Source organism: Podarcis muralis, chromosome 1 (genome assembly GCF_964188315.1).
Source record: "Podarcis muralis chromosome 1, rPodMur119.hap1.1, whole genome shotgun sequence".
Classification (NCBI taxonomy): Eukaryota; Metazoa; Chordata; class Lepidosauria; order Squamata; family Lacertidae; genus Podarcis; species Podarcis muralis.
The window spans coordinates 11,168,192-11,187,659 of NC_135655.1; the positions used below are offsets into that span (position 1 = coordinate 11,168,192).

At 48.3% G+C, this 19,468-nt stretch overlaps 1 protein-coding gene and 1 long non-coding RNA gene across 5 annotated transcripts; one reads left to right on the forward strand and one right to left on the reverse strand.

The window, feature by feature from the left end:
* Positions 1-2,488: 2,488 nt before the first annotated feature.
* On the reverse strand, positions 2,489-11,282 carry ZBTB25 (zinc finger and BTB domain containing 25). Of its 4 annotated transcripts, none has more exons than XM_028743911.2 (3): positions 11,100-11,282; positions 8,762-8,941; positions 2,489-4,088 (listed from the first exon to the last, which is right to left on the reverse strand). In XM_028743911.2, exons 1-3 carry the CDS (start codon positions 11,108-11,110, stop codon positions 2,951-2,953), a joined length of 1,329 nt encoding a protein of 442 aa, XP_028599744.2. In that variant the 5' UTR covers positions 11,111-11,282; the 3' UTR covers positions 2,489-2,950. The 4 variants fall into 4 exon arrangements, with proteins under 4 accessions (XP_028599744.2, XP_028599825.2, XP_028600072.2 ...); XM_028743992.2 differs by lacking the exon at positions 11,100-11,282 and adding an exon at positions 10,853-10,946; XM_028744239.2 differs by lacking the exon at positions 11,100-11,282 and adding an exon at positions 10,858-10,939.
* A 259-nt stretch (positions 11,283-11,541) lies between these two features.
* On the forward strand, positions 11,542-15,408 carry LOC144326636 (uncharacterized). Its single transcript, XR_013391635.1, has 2 exons — positions 11,542-11,685; positions 13,282-15,408. It is a non-coding gene; the product is annotated as an uncharacterized LOC144326636 (long non-coding RNA).
* Positions 15,409-19,468: the final 4,060 nt, after the last annotated feature.

Genomic DNA, 19,468 nt, shown 5'->3' on the forward strand with positions numbered 1-19,468 from the left:
GGGGACAGCACAAAAGGAAGAAGGGATGAGGTGGGGAAAGGAAAACAAGACACACGGTTTGGGAGGCAGGGGTTATCAAGAAGAATCCAGCAGGAAAAGAGCGCTCAGAACTCAAGACTGCATTTCCTTGCCATTACAGTCCAAAAGAAAAGCTTTCAAGTATTTCCCACCTTCAGTAAAAACACCTTTCTAAAAAAAAAAAAAATTCTCTTTCCCGCCTCCTCTTCATGCTGTTCTGACATGTGTTTCAAAATTCCCTCATAAATCTGAGTGACTCACCTTGTGTGTCAGAGAATTGTTGCAGAAGAACAGTGGGAGGCGTGGAACGGGTGTGTATGTGTGGAATAACAAAAGGACTTTTAGTTGAGTTTACAACTGGCAAGTTCACATTTTAATTTGAGAAAAGAACATTGTTTGCGCCTTGCTGCCACCTGCTGGCTGATCAAGTTCTGACACGTAATAAATCTGACAAGACAACAAAAGCTAGAGGTGAGGACTTTTTGCTTGCATTCACAGAGAAACCTGGGCCAAATCCAGAACTGTACCTCTTCCTACCACGCCTCCTGCTTTGCTGCATATGCCAGGCCTTTGGTCCAATTCAGCCAAACGCTTTTGAGTGTGGTTTTATGGTGAAAATCTCCTGGAAGCTGCTTTGAGACAACCTACTAAAAGGACCAAGAGCCCCTCCAAAGCTCTGGGCAAACCAACCACGAGATCAGAGTTTTTCTACAGGAAAATAGAAAGCACGAGCCGATGGAAGATTCAGAAGATTTTGGTTTTATTCCTCAATTTTTTGTAAAAATAAAAACAGTGAATAACTTAAACGGGCTGGGAGTCTTTGGGAGCAAACAGAGAATCTACAGGTTGTGCTGTAACGGGGAAGAAATCTATCTTAAGCAACGTTAAAAACAAAGAAATGGGTCAGCAACTAATATGAAATAGTGCGATGAGGAAAAAAACTCACACAGGACTATCTAAAGCTAGCAAGGGCAGAGCTTTTTATTGCACCAATCTGCTGGTAAGGTTCCATGCCCCTTTCTGGCTAAACTGGAAAACCTGTAGGGCTGGGATAGAATCAAGGAATCCTAAGAGTTGGAAGGGACCACCAGGGTCATCTAGTCCAGCCCCCCAAATGCTCAGGGTTGTGGGTTCGAGCCCCACATTGGGCAAAAGATTCCTGAATAGCCTCAGTGTTCCTAAGGCATCTTACTAGAGCTACGTGATTTCCAAGTGTTTCCCAGACTTCCAAACACTGACAGACTTGCGCCTTTTTCTCCTGAATTGGAGGAACACACCACTTGCATGTGAAAAGATTTTTCCAAGCAGTGTTGGAGAACCTCAGACCTAGAGGGACAAATGCAGGATTCTGCACCTCTCTTGAGTGTATAGAAACATGAATTTGGAATGGGTGGGCTGTAGGCTACATCTATCCATTGCTCTGCCTGCTTTTAACCTGATCTTGTTCATCACTTCCTTTGCTGTCTCCAAAAGGTTCCCCAGAGGGACCGATTCTGTGTGTTTCCGCAGGAGTCACTGATTTGAGACAAGCCTCGTGGACAGCAACTCGTCCAGAGGGGCGACGAGAGGCTTCCCCTGAGGCTGGGCAGTCTTGTAACCATCTCTGCATCGCAGGTTGAACTACCCAATCACACCTGATGAGCAGGTGCCACAAAATCAGCCTCCCAGGTGGAAGCTCTTTGGGAGGGTGTGAGGTCAGAACGGGGAAGCCTGCAGAGATGCAGCAGGGGCAGCCGAAACTCCATCCAGGTGCAGCCTCAAAAGTGGCTTCAGGGCACGACTGCTCCTGGCCACTTTATTTACTCTTTCTATCCACTGGTGATAGCCCTATATAACAAACTCTACAGAATATTCCATCTGCAAGAATGCTGGGGCTAGCACAAAATGTGTTGTTATGTGAACACATGAAACTGCCTTTGAGGGAATGAGACCTCTGGCCCTGCTAGCTGTTTTCCTCGGTCTCTGAAAGGGATATTTCCTGGGTCTGAAATCTAGTCCAGGGCATGCGGGATCCACTGGAAGGACATTGCCAGAGAACCACTGTCAAAGGGGCTCATCACAAAGCAGGGTTTCCCAAGCTTGGGCCTCCAGCTGTTTTTGGACTATAATTCCCAACATCCCTGACCTGCTCGCTAGGGATGATGTGAGTTGTAGTCCAAAAACTGCTGGAGACCCAAGTTTGGGGAAACCCTGTTTGAAGTCCATCTGCAGGAGTGGTTTGCATTCAAACCACTCCTGCAAATGGACAAAGCAGGGCTTGCTGACGGCAGCAATCAGCTCTGACAGTAGCAGATAGGTAGCCGTGTTGGTCTGCCATAGTCAAAACAAAAAAATTCCTTCCAGTAGCACCTTAAAGACCAACTAAGTTAGTTCTTGGTATGAGCTTTCGTGTGCATGCACACTTCTTCAGATACACTCAGATACACTCAGATACACTCATGTTTGGGTGTATCTGAAGAAGTGTGCATGCACACGAAAGCTCATACCAAGAACTAACTTAGTTGGTCTTTAAGGTGCTACTGGAAGGAATTTTTTTGTTTTGACTCTGACAGTAGGTTCCTCTTGCAAAAGAAAACACTTGTGAGCGCACTATAAGCATGTCCGATTGTTCCTTTGAAGCTGCATTCTTATCTGTCCCTACCTCTGACATCTCATATGATTTCAGGTGTGGGAGTGCACTCAATTTAGTTTGCATTTTGCGGCAATGTACAGCCATGTCACCTGCCCCTTACCACGTGGTCTCCCCAGTGCATACGTTACTGGAGCAGTGTGAGCAACAGCCGCGCAACCGGGTCCATGAGACAACCCAGAACAGGGCTTTCAGTCTGCCGATTCCTATTTTGCAAGAAGACAGAAAACACCTTCAGTGACAACGAGACGTTGAAAGGAGCGCAGGAATTCACAGGCAAAAAATGCACACAGGAAAACGGAGCTATTCAACCAGTATGGTGTCAATACTCTCTTGGGAGAGGTCAGGATCCGGCGCGTTATGCGAATCCACGTGAGCTTGCGAGAGGGCGGTGCTCTTCACCGGAGTCCAGCTGCTGCCGACCAGCTGAAATTTAGGGGCTGCCGAGCCGCCCAGCCTCTGGCACCGGCCCAGTTTGAAGTGTTTGCCTTTGTGGGTGTACATGTGCTCCAGCAGCTGGCTCTTGCGAAGGAACTTGTGGCCGCAAACCGCGCAGCTGATCTTCCTCTTCCGCGAGAAGGAAAAGTTGCAGTTCAGTTCCACCGGCTCAGAATCCTTGGAAACGAGAGAGAGCTGGCCGATGGGCAGAGGCTCCAAGCTGCCGTGAGCCGGATGCTCCAGGTGGCGCTCGTCCTCTTTGCGGAGGAAGGAGCCCAGCCGGTGGCTTTCCGCGGCCTCGTGGTTTTCGTGCAGGGGCTGCAGCTGGCCAAGGTCGCTGCTTTCCAGGATCGAGGCCGGAACCCCAAAAGGCAGCGACCCCGAGACGTGCGTGAAGAGGTGCTCGCGCAGATTGCTCCGGGATTCAAAGTGCTCCCCGCAGTACTGGCATAAATGGACCTTGAGGTTCGTCCTAGAAAAGGCCGGGCCGCTGACATCCGGGGACGACGAGGTGTGGCTCTGAGACACCACTTGTTCCGGGTCGCTTTTCTCCTGTTTTATCGTCACGGGAGCGTTTGGAAGCTCCTCTGCCGGCTTCACAGCCGGAGGGAGCGAAGGACGAGAAAGCTGCTGGTCCAAAGAGCCGTCGTCGAGCCCAATGGCCAACGAGAGCTGCAGCTGGGGGTGATCGCTTTGGCCGGCGGTTCTGCTCCCGAGGCTCGTCAGACTTTCCTTCGCCTGGAGGCCTCCCTTGACGGATTTGTGCGTGGTGGAGATCTGGATGCCGTACAGGTTCGAAGACTGCACCGACTCCGGCGAGAGCATCTGGTTCATTTCCACAGCCATGCGGGAAAGGTAGTCGGCGTGCAGGAAATGGATGCCTTCCTCCAGCCGGGTCTGGTTGACGATCTGTTTGGGTCCTTTGCCGGTGTACATTATATGCAGCAAGTAGCTGAATATGTCGGGTTGGATATCTGTTGGTTGGATCTTTATGCAGTCGCTGCTTGAAACAAAAGAGGAATGTTAGGGAAGCGGATTGCAGCCGCTAAGAGTGAAGACAAACATAGCAACAAAGAATCCAGAAGAACTTTAAAGACCAACACATTCACCGTGACATAAGCTTTTGTGGGTTTTAGTCAAGGGCATTAGAAGTTTGAAGGGCTATCCTAAGTTGGCGTTTTTATATACACATGGGTGCAAAGAAAAATATGTGTGAGCAATGAGGGGAATGAAATTAAATATGTACAAGCTGTCAATTATGCTAAAGCTGAGAATGCACAAACAATAAGTACAGTGACCCTTCACGAGGCAGTGCTGATGATAATGCAAATGTTCCGGCAATCGTAAGCCAATACCAGGATTTAAACCAGGCTCCTCCTACCCTTGAGGAACAGCCAGAGGTCATAACATGCTGTGCTTTTGAATAAACCGACAGCATGCAGAAATTTATGGAAGGGGAATTATACTGTGGTTTCTCCTAAGAACAAGTTATTCTTCGTTTATTTATGTTATTCATTTGTTTCTTGGTTTTACAACTAAAAAACACCCCACAATTGATTGCTTTTAGAATAATAACAAGCTGAATATACTGTAAATTTTAAGAGGTGGCATTTTTGGATGCCGTCTAACACATTTCTCTCTTCTTCTTCCCTTTCATATTTGAGGCAATGTCTGTTCCAATTTCTTAATCTGTATTTTACCATATTTTTCGCACCATAGGACGCACTTTTTCCCTCCTAAAAAGCAAGGGGAAATGTGTGTGCGTCCTATGGAGCGAATGCAGGGGGGAGGCAGGCGGGAAAAGCCCCCAAGAGCCGCACACACGCTCCGTCATCAGTCCCTTCTCCCACCTCCCAGAAAAGCCAGGAGAAGCTGTGATCTCTTTAAAGGGGTTGTGCGGCTTCTGCGGGCTTTTGCGAGAGGTGAGGGAATCCCCCCACCTCCCAGGAAAGCCAGGAAAGCCCTGCGCAGCGTCTCCAGGCAAGGAGAGGCTGCACGGGGCTAAAGGGGAAGCCAAAACAGCGAGCGGGATCCATCCCGCCCCCTGCCTTGGCTTGCTCCATAGCTGCGCGCAACCCCTCCGGCAAGGAGAGGCTGCACGGGGCTATGGATTCTTTAGCCCTGCGCAGCGTCTCCTGGCAAGGAGAGGCTGCACAGGGCTAAAGGGGAAGCCATCCCGCTCACTGCCTTGGCTTCTTCCATAGCTGCGAGCAACCCCTCCGGCAGGGAGAGGTTGTGCGCAGCCTGTACACTGCTCTTTGGTGCTGGGGGAAAAAATATTTTCCCCCTTGATTTCCCCCCCTAAAAACTGGGTGCGCCATATGGTGCAAAAAATACAGTACTTCCTTTTCTAATGAATTAAAAATTTAAAAATACGGGTGCACCTTCTGGTCTCTAGGATCAAGTTATTTTCTGAAAATTGTCAGCAAACTTAGTGATGGATGCAGACACACATCTGGTTGGCTACAATGAAAACAGGATGCTGGCCACAGGCCTGATTCAGCAGGCTCTTCTTATGACACACGAACTGGCTTTTTAATCATGCTATTTATGACTGACAACGGCCTTGGGCTAGGCCAGGGGTCTGCAACCTTTAAGACAAAAAGAGCCACTTGGACCCGTTTCCGAAGGGGGGGGAAACTGGGAGCCGCAAAACTTGTCATTATAAAAATAACCTTTTTGTCACTTTTTTATTATTTCTTTGTTTGACTCCTCAGAATTACTCCTCCTCATAGAAATAAACGTTAAATTAACAAGTTACCTTTTTTTGTGTGTGTGTTCTTCACTCCCCTTCAAAACAGTGACCAGCGTCCATGCCCCTTACAATGTAGCGGGCGGGCGGGAAGGTGGCGTCAGGACGGTGCGTGACTAATGCACGCACCGCCCCCATGCGACGTCACAGCCAGTACAGCACCCGCCACAGTGAGGAGTGTCGGGGCGCACAATGCGCCTCCTCCCCTCGCTAGTATCCGCCCCGGAGCTGTGGCAAAGGTGTAAAAGAGCCGCATGCGGCTCCAGAGCCGCGGGTTGCAGACCCCTGGACTAGGCTGTAAAGACTTGGATTTGGATTGGGCAGTGTTTAAAAGGGGGAAAACTCAATTTGTTTTTAAGACAATGAATGAATGTAGAGCCTGATAAGCATAAACATGGCATACTGAACTACAACAAATTATTTATTTATTTTTTTAAAAAGGTAAGTATCCTGTCCATCTTAGATAATGTTTCCTTTTATCTGAGCTCCTGACAAATGTAAGGGTCTGCACTTCGGCAGAAAGAACCAGATGCACAAATATAGGATGGGGGAAACCGGGTTTACCAGCAGAACATGGGAAACGGATCTAGAAGTCTTGGTGGACCACAAGCTTCACATGAGTCAACAGTGTGATGCAGCAGCAGCAGCAAAAAAAAGCTAGAGCTATTCTAGGCTGCATCAACGGAACTCTAAGGTGCAGATCAAGGGAAGTAATAGTACCACTCTATTCTGCCTTGGTCAGACCACACCTGGATTACTGTGTCCAGTTCTGGGCACCACAATTTAAGGAAGATGTTGACAAGCTGGAACATGTACAGAGGAGAGTGACCAAGATGATCAAAGGTCTGGAAACCAAGCCTTATGAGAAATTGGGCATGTTTAGCCTGCTAAATATTAGACTGAGAGGCGATAGGATCACCATCTTCAAATATCTGAAGGGCTGTCACATGGAGCAAGTTTGTTTTCTCCTGCTCCGGAGGGCAGGACCCGAACCAAAGGATTCAAGTTACAAGGTACATTATACGAAAAGCTAAGAGGCTTGGGGTTTGCGCCACAGGCACTGATAGTCGCAGGTTATGAGAAAGCCAGAGCAACAATTCGCCAACGAATATGGGATGTAGAATTTCAGGGTCATGTGAGTGAGATGAATAAGCACCCAGCAATCAAAGACATTCAAAGATTGTCAAAGACAATCAAAGACATTCTTATCAAAGAATGACATTCTTATCAAAGAAAAGACATTCAGTCAAACGTATCTATTCTTAAGGAAATCAGCCCTGAGTGCTCACTGGAAGGACAGATCGTGAAGCTGAGGCTCCAATACTTTGGCCACCTCATGAGAAGAGAAGACTCCCTGGAAGAGACCCTGATGTTGGGAAAGATGGAGGGCACAAGGAGAAGGGGACGACAGAGGACGAGATGGTTGGATAGTGTTCTCGAAGCTACCAGCATGAGTTTGACCAAACTGCGGGAGGCAGTGGAAGACAGGCGTGCCTGGCGTGCTCTGGTCCGTGGGGTCACGAAGAGTCGGACACGACTAAACAACAACAATCAAAGACAATGGGAGTGGTTTTACCCCAGCAATATATCTGTCAAAACATATATCTAAATATAGACGGTTGTTCACCCTTGCTAGATTCAACGTGCTGCCATCTGCCTTATCGCAGGGCAGATATGTGGGTAAACCGTATGCAGAGCGAGTTTGCCCCTGCAGCTTGATAGAGGTGGAAACTGGCTCCCATGTCTTGCTTCGATGCCGTTTTTATGAGGATATACATTCGGTCTTTATTACCCCTGTTATACAGAAAATTCCAAGTGGGTTTGAATCTCAATGCTTAAAATCCCTGTTAGAGGACAAGAATCCAGAGATCACACTAAGGGTGGCCAAATTTTGCGCGGCTGCCATAAAACCCGGGTAACAAGCTGTGCTATTACAAAGACTAAGACCTCAGATAAGGGACGCGGGTGGCACTGTGGGTTAAACCACAGAGCCTAGGACTTGCTGATCAGAAGGTCTGCAGTTCGAATCCCCACGACGGGGTGAGCTCCCGTTGCTCGGTCCCTGCTCCTGCCAACCTAGCAGTTCAAAAGCACATCAAAGTGCAAGTAGATAAATAGGTACCACTCCAGTGGGAAGGTAAATGGTGTTTCTGTGCGCTGCTCTGGTTCGCCAGAAGCGGCTTAGTCATGCTGGCCACATGACCCGGAAGCTGTACACCGGCTCCCTCGGCCAATAAAGCGAGATGAGCACCGCAACCCCAGAGTCGGCTGCGACTGGACCTAATGGTCAGGGGTCCCTTTACCTTTACCCTTTAAGACCTCAGATGCGAACTCTAGATAATATTTTAGAGATTAAGACCTAAACCACATTTCTAATTGCTGCCATATTCGTACTGTTTATTGTTATAATTGATTGTTATCAATATTGTGTTTTATGCTTGTATAATATGGTATGTAAAACTGGTCTGGGACCGTAATAAATTTCTATCTATCTATCAAGTTACAAGGAAGGAGACTGTGATTAAAGATCAGGAAGACCTTTCTGACTGTAAGAGCTGTGGAACAGGCTCCCACAAGAGATGGTGGACTCTCCCTTCCTTGGAGGTTTTTAAGCAGAGGTTGGGTGGCCGCCTGTCATATATGATCTAGTTGAGATTGGACGTGATGACCCTTAGGGTCCCTTCCAACTCTGCAATTCTGATTCTGCCATTTTATCTAGGGTTGGAGGCAGGTATAATATTTAAATCAGCTTCTTCGCTTCTCCCCTTTGCTATTCCCATGAACCACAACATTCCAGGTAGCCAAATGCTACAAAGTCTTATGTGTGTAAGGGAGATATTCTGGAAGTTCTGAGAGCCTCCCCTTCCCAGAAAACAAGTTTGTGATTGCATCCGTCATTCCCCAAAAGACATGCACTGCCTTACCTTGTCTGGTGGATGAATATCATCTTAAAATAGTTTGAGAAGGCAGCCAGGACAGCTCGGTGTGCTTTGAAGTAGACGTCTCCTATGGCCACAGTGCAGTCACAGAGAAAGCCAAATTCCCGCTGCATGTTCAGCTGCTGCAGAAGGATCAGGCTGTGGCTGGCAGTCTCCATAGTGGTTCTGCAGGACAAAACAAGAGCTCTTATGGGTGTTGAGGCTTCAGGCTTGTGAGATCTTAACTCTTTTTTGTGTGTGTCTCTTTTTTTTACTAAAATCCCAAGAGCTACCAGCTGCAGTCAGGTGCAAAAGAACTGTATAGTTGGAAGGAACCACAAGTGTCAATTACGCCACCCCCCTGCAATGCAGGAATGTTTTGCCCTAGATGGGACTCGAACCCACAACCTTGAGATTAAGGGTCTCATGCTCCGCTGACTGAGCTATCCTAGGTCAGGCAGTTAAAATTAGAAGAAGAGTTTGGATTTGATATCCCGCCTTTCACTCCCTTTAAGGAGTCTCAAAGCGGCCAACATTCTCCTTTCCCTTCCTTCCCTACAACAAACACTCTGTGAGGTGAGTGAGGCTCAAAGACTCAAAGTGTGACTGGCCCAAGGTCACCCAGCAGCTGCAGGTGGAGGAGCAGGGAAGCAAACCCGGTTCACCAGATTATGAGTCTACCGCTCTTAACCACTACACCACACTGGCTCTCTCAGTTAAAATTAACGAGCAAGGCGCCTCTGAGAACTGAGCCTAGGAATTCACTTCCAGTTCAAGAACTGAACTAAGATTGCAGTCCTTTCACACACTCTCAATTTCCCCAAACTCTCTTCATTTCACCCATCTAGTTTAGGTGGAATAGTTGTTGCTATTGCAAGACAACTGACGATCAGAAGTCCTTGCAGGTTTACTGCAAAACAGACATCTATCTGCAGATTTCCATCTACCTTCTGCCCACCCTGCCTGAGAAGGCATGTCCACTTCAGTGTAGCAGGAATTACAACTCCCATCAGTCCTGACCACTGAGCAAGCACGATCCGGAATACTTGCTATTTCTGCCTTCGTGTTGTTGTTGTTTTTAATGCTAATAAGATTCAAACCACCAAAACCACAAAACACACTCAAACTTAAAACAACAATATCTAAAATACGAGGCTTCAAAATGCCCGAGACATTAAACCAGCCTTGGCCAAACTTGTGCCTTCCAGATGTTTTGGACTACAACTCCCATCAGGCCCAGGCTGGCCAAAGGCTGAATTAGGCAGTTTCAACTGAGTTGGCTTAACCCTTAAAAGTGCTCCCTCTCCCCTCTTCTCCAATGAAAGCAGAGGGATAACAAGAGAATCAGAAGAATTTAGGATAGCATCCTGTTCTCACAGTGGCCAAACGAAGAGCTGGACCAGAGGACAAGAGCCCACTCTCCACTCGTGTGGTTTCCTGCAACTTGTTTTCAGGGCTGCTGAAGGTGCAATCTTAAAAAAAGCAGAATCACCCGGCTGCAACGGGGCACAACCTCGCACTCTCAGCGGCGAAGCATCCGCTTTACAGCGCAGAAGGGGTTCAAGCAGGCTGGGAGACGGCACCCCTCGCGCCCCTGGAGAGCCGCTGCCAGCCAGTGCAGTCAATACTGCGCTAGATGGCCCTGCGCAAGGCGGCGACCCGGCAGCCCCAAATACCTGCGCGCTTCTGGCTCGGGGTGCCGCTGGCCTGCGCGCCTCCGGCCCCACCGAGGAAAAAAAAAAAACCCTTGGTCGCCGCGCATGCCCATAGCAAGCCACGGAAATGCAAACGTGCCACGCGCGCGCGCGCACACACACACACACACAGAAAGGCAGCCAAGGCCGGCGGTGCAGCGGGGTCGGGTTGCTTGCTTGCAAATAGCTCGCCGGCTCCTGTTGCAGACGCGGCGCGCGGCTGCAAAAGGCGAGGTGCGCAAGGAAGCCATCCCACCCCGGGCATCTATTCCTGGGTTCCCCCCACCCCTTCGACCGACCGTCCCCCTCCTCCGTTGGAAGAGGGGCTGCTCCCCATTGCACAGCGCTCCCCGACGCCACCCCGCACCCACATCTCCGTCCCGTCGGCTCCCGGCCCCCTTACCCCACCAGGCAGCGGGCCTCTCGGCGCGTGGAAGCGGCGGCAGGGAACAAGGGCGCGCCGGATACGCACGCGCGAGCGCGCTCTCACGTTCCTTTTTTTTTGCGCCTCGGGGCCGAGGAAGGGAGAGCAGAGGGAGGGGGAAAGGGGAGGGGAGGGAAGAGAAGGGGGCTGGGAAAGGGGGCTGTGGCGCAAGGAGGCCGCTGCAAAGCCTCTGGATTGCCTGTCTCCCTCGCGCGCGGGAGCGCACCTTGGAGTCATTCCGACAGGGGGGTGTTCCGTTTTATTTAATGTATTTCCTGCCTCTCAGCGACGGCTCTCGGGAAGGTTGGAAAGCCGGCCTGCTCCCATGGCAGTAAAAAAAAAGACACAACAGGGCAATGCTGTTGTATCCCCGGGACAGCTCAGTCAATAGAGCACGGAGACGCTTGATGTCGGGGTTGTGGGGTTGGACTAGACCTTGGTCCTCCAGCTGTTTTTGAACTACAATTCCCATCATCCCTGACCACTGGCCTTGCTAGCTAGGGATGATGGGAGTTGTAGTCCAAAAACAGCTGGAGGCCCAAGGTTGGGAAACACTGGACTAGAGTGCCGGGAGACGTTGCCTGGTGTGCCGTGGGAGGGAGGCGGGCGAGTCGGGCGGCGAGAGGCGGGGCGGCGAGCGAGCTCCCTCCCACATCCATCGCCGCTCGCTTCGGCCGGCCTACTGGGCTGTCGCAGGCGGAAGGCCTGCGCATGCGCGAGGTTTTCGCGCCTTCGGGATTCCCTTCGCGCCTTCCTCCTCCCGCGTCCTTGAGAGCGCGGGAAGCGGCAGCGCGAGACCGGCCTTGAGCCTGGTAGGTATTGCGCTTGCCATCGGATGTACCGCAAACCTCGCAGTATTCTGTAGGCAGGGTGTGTGCTTTCAAGAACTGTGTTTAGGATTGGAGCCTTGTTGAGCTAACGCAACCTCCTCTTTACTTAAGGGAAATGTTTAAGCTTTTCTCCCCGCCCCGGCGTTGAGTTTTAAAAATAAATAATCCTACAATTGCAATAGGGGGAGACTATGATGCTTTTGAATGATGGTGCTGGAGGAGACTCTTGAGAGTCCCATGGACTGCAAGAAGATCAAACCTCTCCATTCTGAAGGAAACCAGCCCTGAGTGCTCACTGGAAGGACAGATCCTGAAGCTGAGACTCCAATACTTTGTCCACCTCATGAGAAGAGAAGACTCCCTGGAAAAGACCCTGAAGTTGGGAAAGATGGAGGGCACTAGGAGAAGGGGGCGACAGAGGATGAGATGGTTGGATAGTGTTCTCGAAGCTACAAACATGAGCCTGACCAAACTGCGGGAGGCAGTGGAAGACAGGAGTGCCTGGCGTGCTCTGGTCCATGGGGTCACGAAGAGTCGGAAACGACTAAACGACTAAACAACAACAACATGTGTATGAACCGAAAGGGGAGGAGAAGCGGGGCGCGCGCGCAGGGGCGGGGGGTGTTTCTCGAGCACAAATCAAGACAATGGATCTTCTGCGCTGGAAGAGGCGGCAGATCTCAAACAAAAGCTTGATGAACGGAACAGACAAAAACGCACAAAGTTCCATTCAGGGCTCCCCTTTTGCCACGTCCTCTCACAGTTTGGAAGATAGCAGCTCTCCAAATTAATAGTCCTCTTTGAATAGGCGGGGCCTGAGCGTTCCACCAATTTAGGCCTCCTGCCGGGATGTGATATGGCTCCACCTTCCTCAAGGTGGTTCTGCTTTTAAATGTTTTCCACCCTGTCACCATGAGGACTAGCGACTTCTTTTCGTAAAATATAAAATCGCTGCTCCTTGCTCTCGCGAGACTGTGTGTTTTAATTCGAAAAGGGTGTTCCGTGTACATTTGTGCGAGCTGTGCTGTAAAAAGAAGGGGGTCTGTATCCGTTTGTCAGGGGCAATTGGATGGCATCTGTCTGGCTCAATGGACAATGGAAGAGTGCGCCTTCGTGGGTGAAGTCAGATCGTTGGAGAGTTACACCAGATTCAGCAGCAGTCATTCTCATTAGTAGATGGTGGTGGGGTGGGACGACTGTCTCCTTCACATTGAAGTTGTTGGCTGCCTGGCTTATTACAGTGTTTTTCAACCGCTGTTAGTGTTTTTCAACCTTTTTAGGTTTTCTGTAAACTGGGGAAGACATCCATGTTGGAAGTTCAATTCCTTGCTTAGCCATGAAGCTCAATGGAAATTGCCTTGCTCTTGCCCTCTCTAATCCAGTGTTTTTCAACCGCTGTTCCGCGGCACACTAGGCCCTCGGGGACCTCGTGGCTTCCGCTTTTGTGTGTGCTGCCGTCACTCTTCCCGCCATTCCCATGTATAATTCGTGCCCGTAATACAGGCAGTAAAAACTGTTCTGTATAACGACTACCCCGCCTCTCCCCCCCCCATCTAAACCCTTTTTTTTCCTTTGCAGAAATGAGCCGCTGCATTGAGCTCACACAGTATGCATGTTTTTGCCTGGCTGTGATTGGTCCGGACTCCAGCCTGGACCTATCACAGTAGGACATCATCTTCCGACTTCCTTCCCGCACGAGCACAGAGACCAGGACTCAGCGGGAGTCGGCACTGCAGAGAGGCCGGATACTGCAGTGATGGAAAAGTTTTTGAAAAGAAAAGAACTGGACTCTGAACAAAATTTGGAGCCAGATGAGAGCCCAAGTATGAGTGGGCATGAAAAGAAAGCAAAGATGGTTAGCTCAAGCAAATTCTCTGGCACAAGGAAATATAGCGAAAGCTATATTTCATTTGGATTTACTTTCACCGGAGATGCAAACCAACCAACTCCACTGTGCGTGGTGTGTGGTGAAAAGCTAGCTAACAGTGCTATGGTCCCAAGCAACCTTAAACGCCATCTCCAAACGAAACACCCTTCGCTTCAAAACAAGAATGCGGACTATTTTGTTCGCCTGCGTGAAAACACGGAGAAACAGGCAACTTTCATGAGACAAACCTCAAAGGTAAATGAAAGAGGTCTTAAAGCTAGCTATCACGTTGCTGAACTTATAGCCAAGTCAAAAAAGTCGCACACTGTGGCAGAGACATTAATACTTCCCGCCTGCAAAGCTATTGTAGAGGAGATGCTCGGACCTGAAGCAGCTAAGGAAATAGCCAAAGTCCCTCTCTCAAACATCACAATTTCCAGACGTATTAATGACATGTCTGCAGACATTGAAAGTGTGGTTTTGGAAAAGATCCATAGCAGTGAGAAATTTGCATTACAACTTGACGAGTCTACTGATATCACTGGACATGCTCAACTCTTGGCCAATGTGCGTTTCGTTGATGGTGATGCAATTAGAGAAAACTTCTTTTTCTGCAAGGCATTGCCAGAAAAAGCAACAGGAGAAGAAATTTTTCGGGTCACATCAGAATACCTTGAACAAGGAGGACTTAAGTGGGAAAACTGCACAAGTGTCTGCACCGATGGAGCTGCAGCCATGGTCGGGCACACCAAAGGCTTTGTAAGCAGAGTGAAGGAAAGAAATCCAGATGTGATTGTTACGCATTGTTTTTTGCACCGTGAGGCCCTCGTAGCCAAGACTTTACCAGCAGACCTAGTTCATGTGTTGGATGATGTTGTGCGCATGGTAAACTTTGTAAAGTCACGACCTGTGAAAAGTCGCATATTTGCAGCTTTGTGTGAGGAGATGGGAGCGAAGCATAAAACCTTGCTGTTTCATACGGAGGTCCGGTGGTTGTCGCGTGGCAAGGTCTTGGTTCGTGTGTATGAGCTGCGGGAGGAACTTAAAGTGTTTCTGACAAATGAGAGGACAGATTACGCAAAACTGCTTGCAAGTGATGAGTGGTGTGCAAGGCTGGCATACCTGGCAGATATATTTCATCATCTGAATGAACTGAACACACGAATGCAAGGCCGAAATGAAAACCTGCTTACAAGTACAGATAAAATAAATGGATTCCGTTCAAAGGTGCAACTCTGGCATCAACACGTGGAAAGTGGCAATCTTGAAATGTTCACACTCACCAAGCAATGGCAAGGTGTTCACACTGCTGCACTGTGTGAGATAATAGGTAAACATTTAAAAACTCTCGAGGGGAAGTTGTCATTTTATTTCTCTTCAGTCTCCACTGAATGCCTTGACTGGGTTAGGGACCCTTATAGCTCAGCATCAGTTGGTGGAAAGGACATGACTTTACAGGAGCAGGAGGAACTAACTGAACTGAGACAAAATCGTGGTTTCAAGCTAAGATTTGCTGATCTACCTTTGGACAGTTTTTGGTTGGAAACTGCCAAGGAGTTCCCCCTTCTGGCAAACAAAGCTATTTTGACATTGCTCCCATTTTCCACTACATATCTCTGTGAGTTGAGCTTTTCAAGCATGATTGCTATAAAAACTAAAAACAGAGAGAGACTGAGAGCTGTTGACGAAGAGCTACGTGTGTGTCTTTCTTCGATTCCAGCCAGAATATCAGCTTTGTGTTCAGCTAAACAGGCCCAGGTTGCGCACTGAATAAAGTATTTTATAATTTTTCATATTTCTGTTTACTTACTATTTCATAATTAAGTAATTATAAAATACTTTCTTCGTGTTTATTTGATTCCTATTAAAGAGAGTTACTTTATATATAGTCAATATAGGCACAGAGTTAATTTTTTAAACATTTTCTAATGGTGGTGTGCCTCGAGATTTTTTTCATGAAACAAGTGTGCCTTTGCCCAAAAAAGGTTGGGAAACACTGGACTAGACGACCCTTGGGGTCCCTTCCAACTCTCTTCTTCTATTGTTTCAGGCTCCACGATCTGCAGCTGGTGGGATGAGAGGCTCCTGCAAGTGGTCTCTGGTATGAATGCACATCTGCGCACATCTGGGAGCTGCACTGAGGTTCTGTGTAAGGTGAACAGCTTGCCAGTCATTTGAAGGCAAGCTTTATTTTGAAACTATTGGCCACAGTTTATGGGGCGCTTCTGTTGTTTTTCCACTTTGTATCTTTAACCTGGAGAGCAAAAAGCACTCTGTTGTTGTTGTTTAGTGGTGTCCGACTCTTCGTGACCCCATGGAACAGAGCACGCCAGGCATCCCTGTCTTCCACTGCCTCCCGCAGTTTGGTCAAACTCATGCTGGTAGCTTCGAGAACACTGTCCAACCATCTCGTCCTCTGTCGTCCCCTTCTCCTTGTGCCCTCCATCTTTCCCAACATCAGGGTCTTTTCCAGGGAGTCTTCTCTTCTCATGAGGTGGCCAAAGTATTGGAGCCTCAGCTTCAGGATCTGTCCTTCCAGTGAGCACTCAGGGCTGATTTCCTTCAGAATGGATAGGTTTGATCTTCTTGCAGTCCATGGGACTCTCAAGAGTCTCCTCCAGCACCATAATTCCAAAGCATCCATTCTTCGGCAATCAGCCTTCTTTATGGTCCAGCTCTCACTTCCATACATCACTACTGGGAAAACCATGGCTTTAACTATACAGACCTTTGTTGGCAAGGTGATGTCTCTGCTTTTTAGCTGTGATCCATGAAGGGAAAAAATGCTCTATTGGCTTCCAAATCAGTGGAGAAAAGCCTAATGCAGGATAAACAAATAACAGCCTGCAGCGGGCAGAGAAAAGCCTCTGGCAATGCATAATTGTGGGAAAGGGGAATAAGAAGCCATAATCCTTGGAATGAAAATATGTAGCTCTTGCTTGATGTGGCAGCGATTGTCCTTGTGTCCTCTTGGCAACCTCCTAGATTGGTTTGGGTTTTTAAAGAACTCCTCAACTGGGGCTTATATTATACCCTGAAACATGAACTGGGCCTTCAGCAGAGCATCTGCAAACCTTGGTCTCTCCAGATATTCAGGACAATTAAATAAACCACATTTCTTCATGCTCTTTATCTTTGGTTTGACCACACAGAAAAATGTCTTGCAAAGTCTTTTTTTATTTTTACATTGTAGCTTCACTGAGTTTACACTTAAATGACTTAGGAAGAGGTGAAATTGCATAGGATGGAGCTGTTAAGAGTTTAGAAATCTAATTATTCTACGCTGAAGAGAAGGACCCTTTTCCCTGCTTACACTTCTGCTGCAAGTATCTTAAGTAACGGTGAGTTGTATAAGTTCATTTGCAAGAGAATGTGGTTGGTCCCAGCCAGTTTAGACAGACATGTGGCAATTTCACATGTTTGGGGAAATTCTGTAAGAAGGGGTGGAGAGGTCGAATTCTGGTAGAGGGGCATGTGAATGAAGGAGGAATGGCAGAGTCCAGAGAAGGCTTTATGACTTGCTTTTAACAACTAGAAACTAGGCCCAAATCCATCCAAACGGGGGGGGGGGGGCAGGAATGGGGCTGTGTTAAGCAACTAGTGCAGAGAAGGAAGGATGGTTTGGTGCCGGGGTGGGAAAATTCTAAAATTCACGCAAACCAAGCCACAAAGTGTCATGCACTTTTAGACTCCACCTGCATTGCAGGAAACATCTGGAGGGGAGGTGGGTTAAGGTATCCTTTTTTACAGTACTTGCTAAGTTCCGAAAGTGTTTGAGATGGTGTAGTACGCAGTCCTGGTGCTTTGCATGTGGGCTTGTGGGGATGAAATGCTCCGTTATCAGGCTTTGCAGGGATCAAAAGAGATAAAAATGTGACCTTGATGCTGCAGAGATCCAATTGGTATACTCCAGTTAATTGGGCATGAGTTATTAATAATAATAATAATAATAATAATAATAATAATAATAATAATAATAATAATAATTTGTATACCAGCCTATACCCGCAGGTCTCAGGGTGGTTCACAATATAAAATCACAAAATAAAAACATAAAGTACAGAATAAAAACAATCCAATAATCTCCCCTCGCACAACACATTTTAAAAGGGCACTGGATGTCAATCAGCCAAAGGCCTGGTTTAAAGAGAAACAGTTTTGCCTGGCACCTAAAGGTGTACAAGCAAGGCACCAGGTGAGCCTCTGGAGAGAGCATGCCACAAACGGGGAGCCACTGCAGAAAAGGTCCGTTCTCGTGTTGCCACCCCCTGGACCTCTTGTGGAGGAAGCCCATGAAGAATGGTATCAGAAGGTGATCTCAGGGTCCGGGTAGGTTCATATGGAGAGAGGTGGTCCTTATAGTAGACAAAGAGTGTTGGATGAACACAGGAGAGACACAGGTTGTAAAGGATGTTCTCTGAGGTTAAGGGGCAGTGGGGAGGACCTCCATGAATAATATTAATTAATTAACATACTGCTTAATTGCCACTGTGGCTTTTATGTAAGTATGAAACGAATTACAAAAATATACATAAGCACACTGAGCTTCTTGGGAGGGCGAGATAAAAATATATAACTTTGCTTGGGTGGCCCCCAAATTCACTGTTCCCCCACACCATGGAGCACTTGGAAATTGCTGAGGGTGTCGGCGGACAACTTTCTATTTTGTCTGCTCGTTGTAGCAACTGTCATGCACTGAGCTAGATGCTGCAGCTTTACTACATGCGTAGAAGAGACTCAGAAGCAGGCATAGAATCGTAGAATTGGAAGGGACCCTGAGGATCATCGCAAGTCCAACCCCCCGCAATGCAGGAATATGCAGCTGTCCCGTACAGGGATCAAACCTGCAACCTCAGCACCATGCTCTAACCAGCAGAGCTATCGTACACACAAGGTGGTGGTCTGCAGCCAGTTACATCTCTTTGGTCAACCCATAAAAAGGCCAGAGCTGCTGTTTTGATAGACTATAACAGGGGTAGGCAATCTAAGGCCCGGGGGCTGAATCCAGCCCAATCGCCGCCTTAATCCGGCCTGCGGACAGTCTAGGAATCAGTGTGTTTTTACATGAGTAGAATGTGTCCTTTTATTTAAAATTCATCTCTGGGTTATTTGTGGGGCCTGCCTGGTGTTTTTACATGAGTAGAATGTGTGCTTTTATTTGAAATGCATCTCTGGGTTATTTGTGGGGCATAGGAATTCGTTCATTTCCACCCCCCAACAAAATACTGCATAGTTCGGCCCACCACTTGGTCTGAGGGATGGTGGACTAGCCCATGGCTAAAAAAGGTTGCTGACCCCTGGGGTATAAGAGGAAGCTCAGAAGTTGGATGTGCAAAAGGGAACTGCAAGAATAAAGATTAAAATGTTATCACGCGGAGTGCTGCTGGTCAGGGTTTCAGACACGACAGTTCCATTTCCCCTCCACAACATGTCCCTTTCCACAACCGTCAGCCAGCATTCCAAGATGAGCGCTCAGGTTTTGGTGGTCTCGGTTCCCCCCCACAGAAATATTTCATGTACTTCTGGAAACCTTGGGTTCCCCCACCGCACACATCTGCTGACACCTCCCCTTGCGGGTGGTGCTATTTTGGCTCCAAAGGGCTGCACATTCGGAGCATGACTTCGCTATTTGAATACGTCATGCACAAAAATATCCATCTGAAAGCAGCATTGCTCTTCCTGGAAGGTCTGCAGGCATCGTCTTTCTCCCCTTGCATATTTTTACGCCATTTTTTTTTATTAGTACATTTCCACATACCCCCACCCCCCACCTTTCTTCTGTTGTGGAACCCAAGGGAGCAGGCACACACTCAGGGGTCCAGGGTACAAAACCCTGGCATCTCCAGGGAGGGCTGGGAATGTTCCCTCGCCCGAAACCCTGGAGTGGCGCTACCAGTC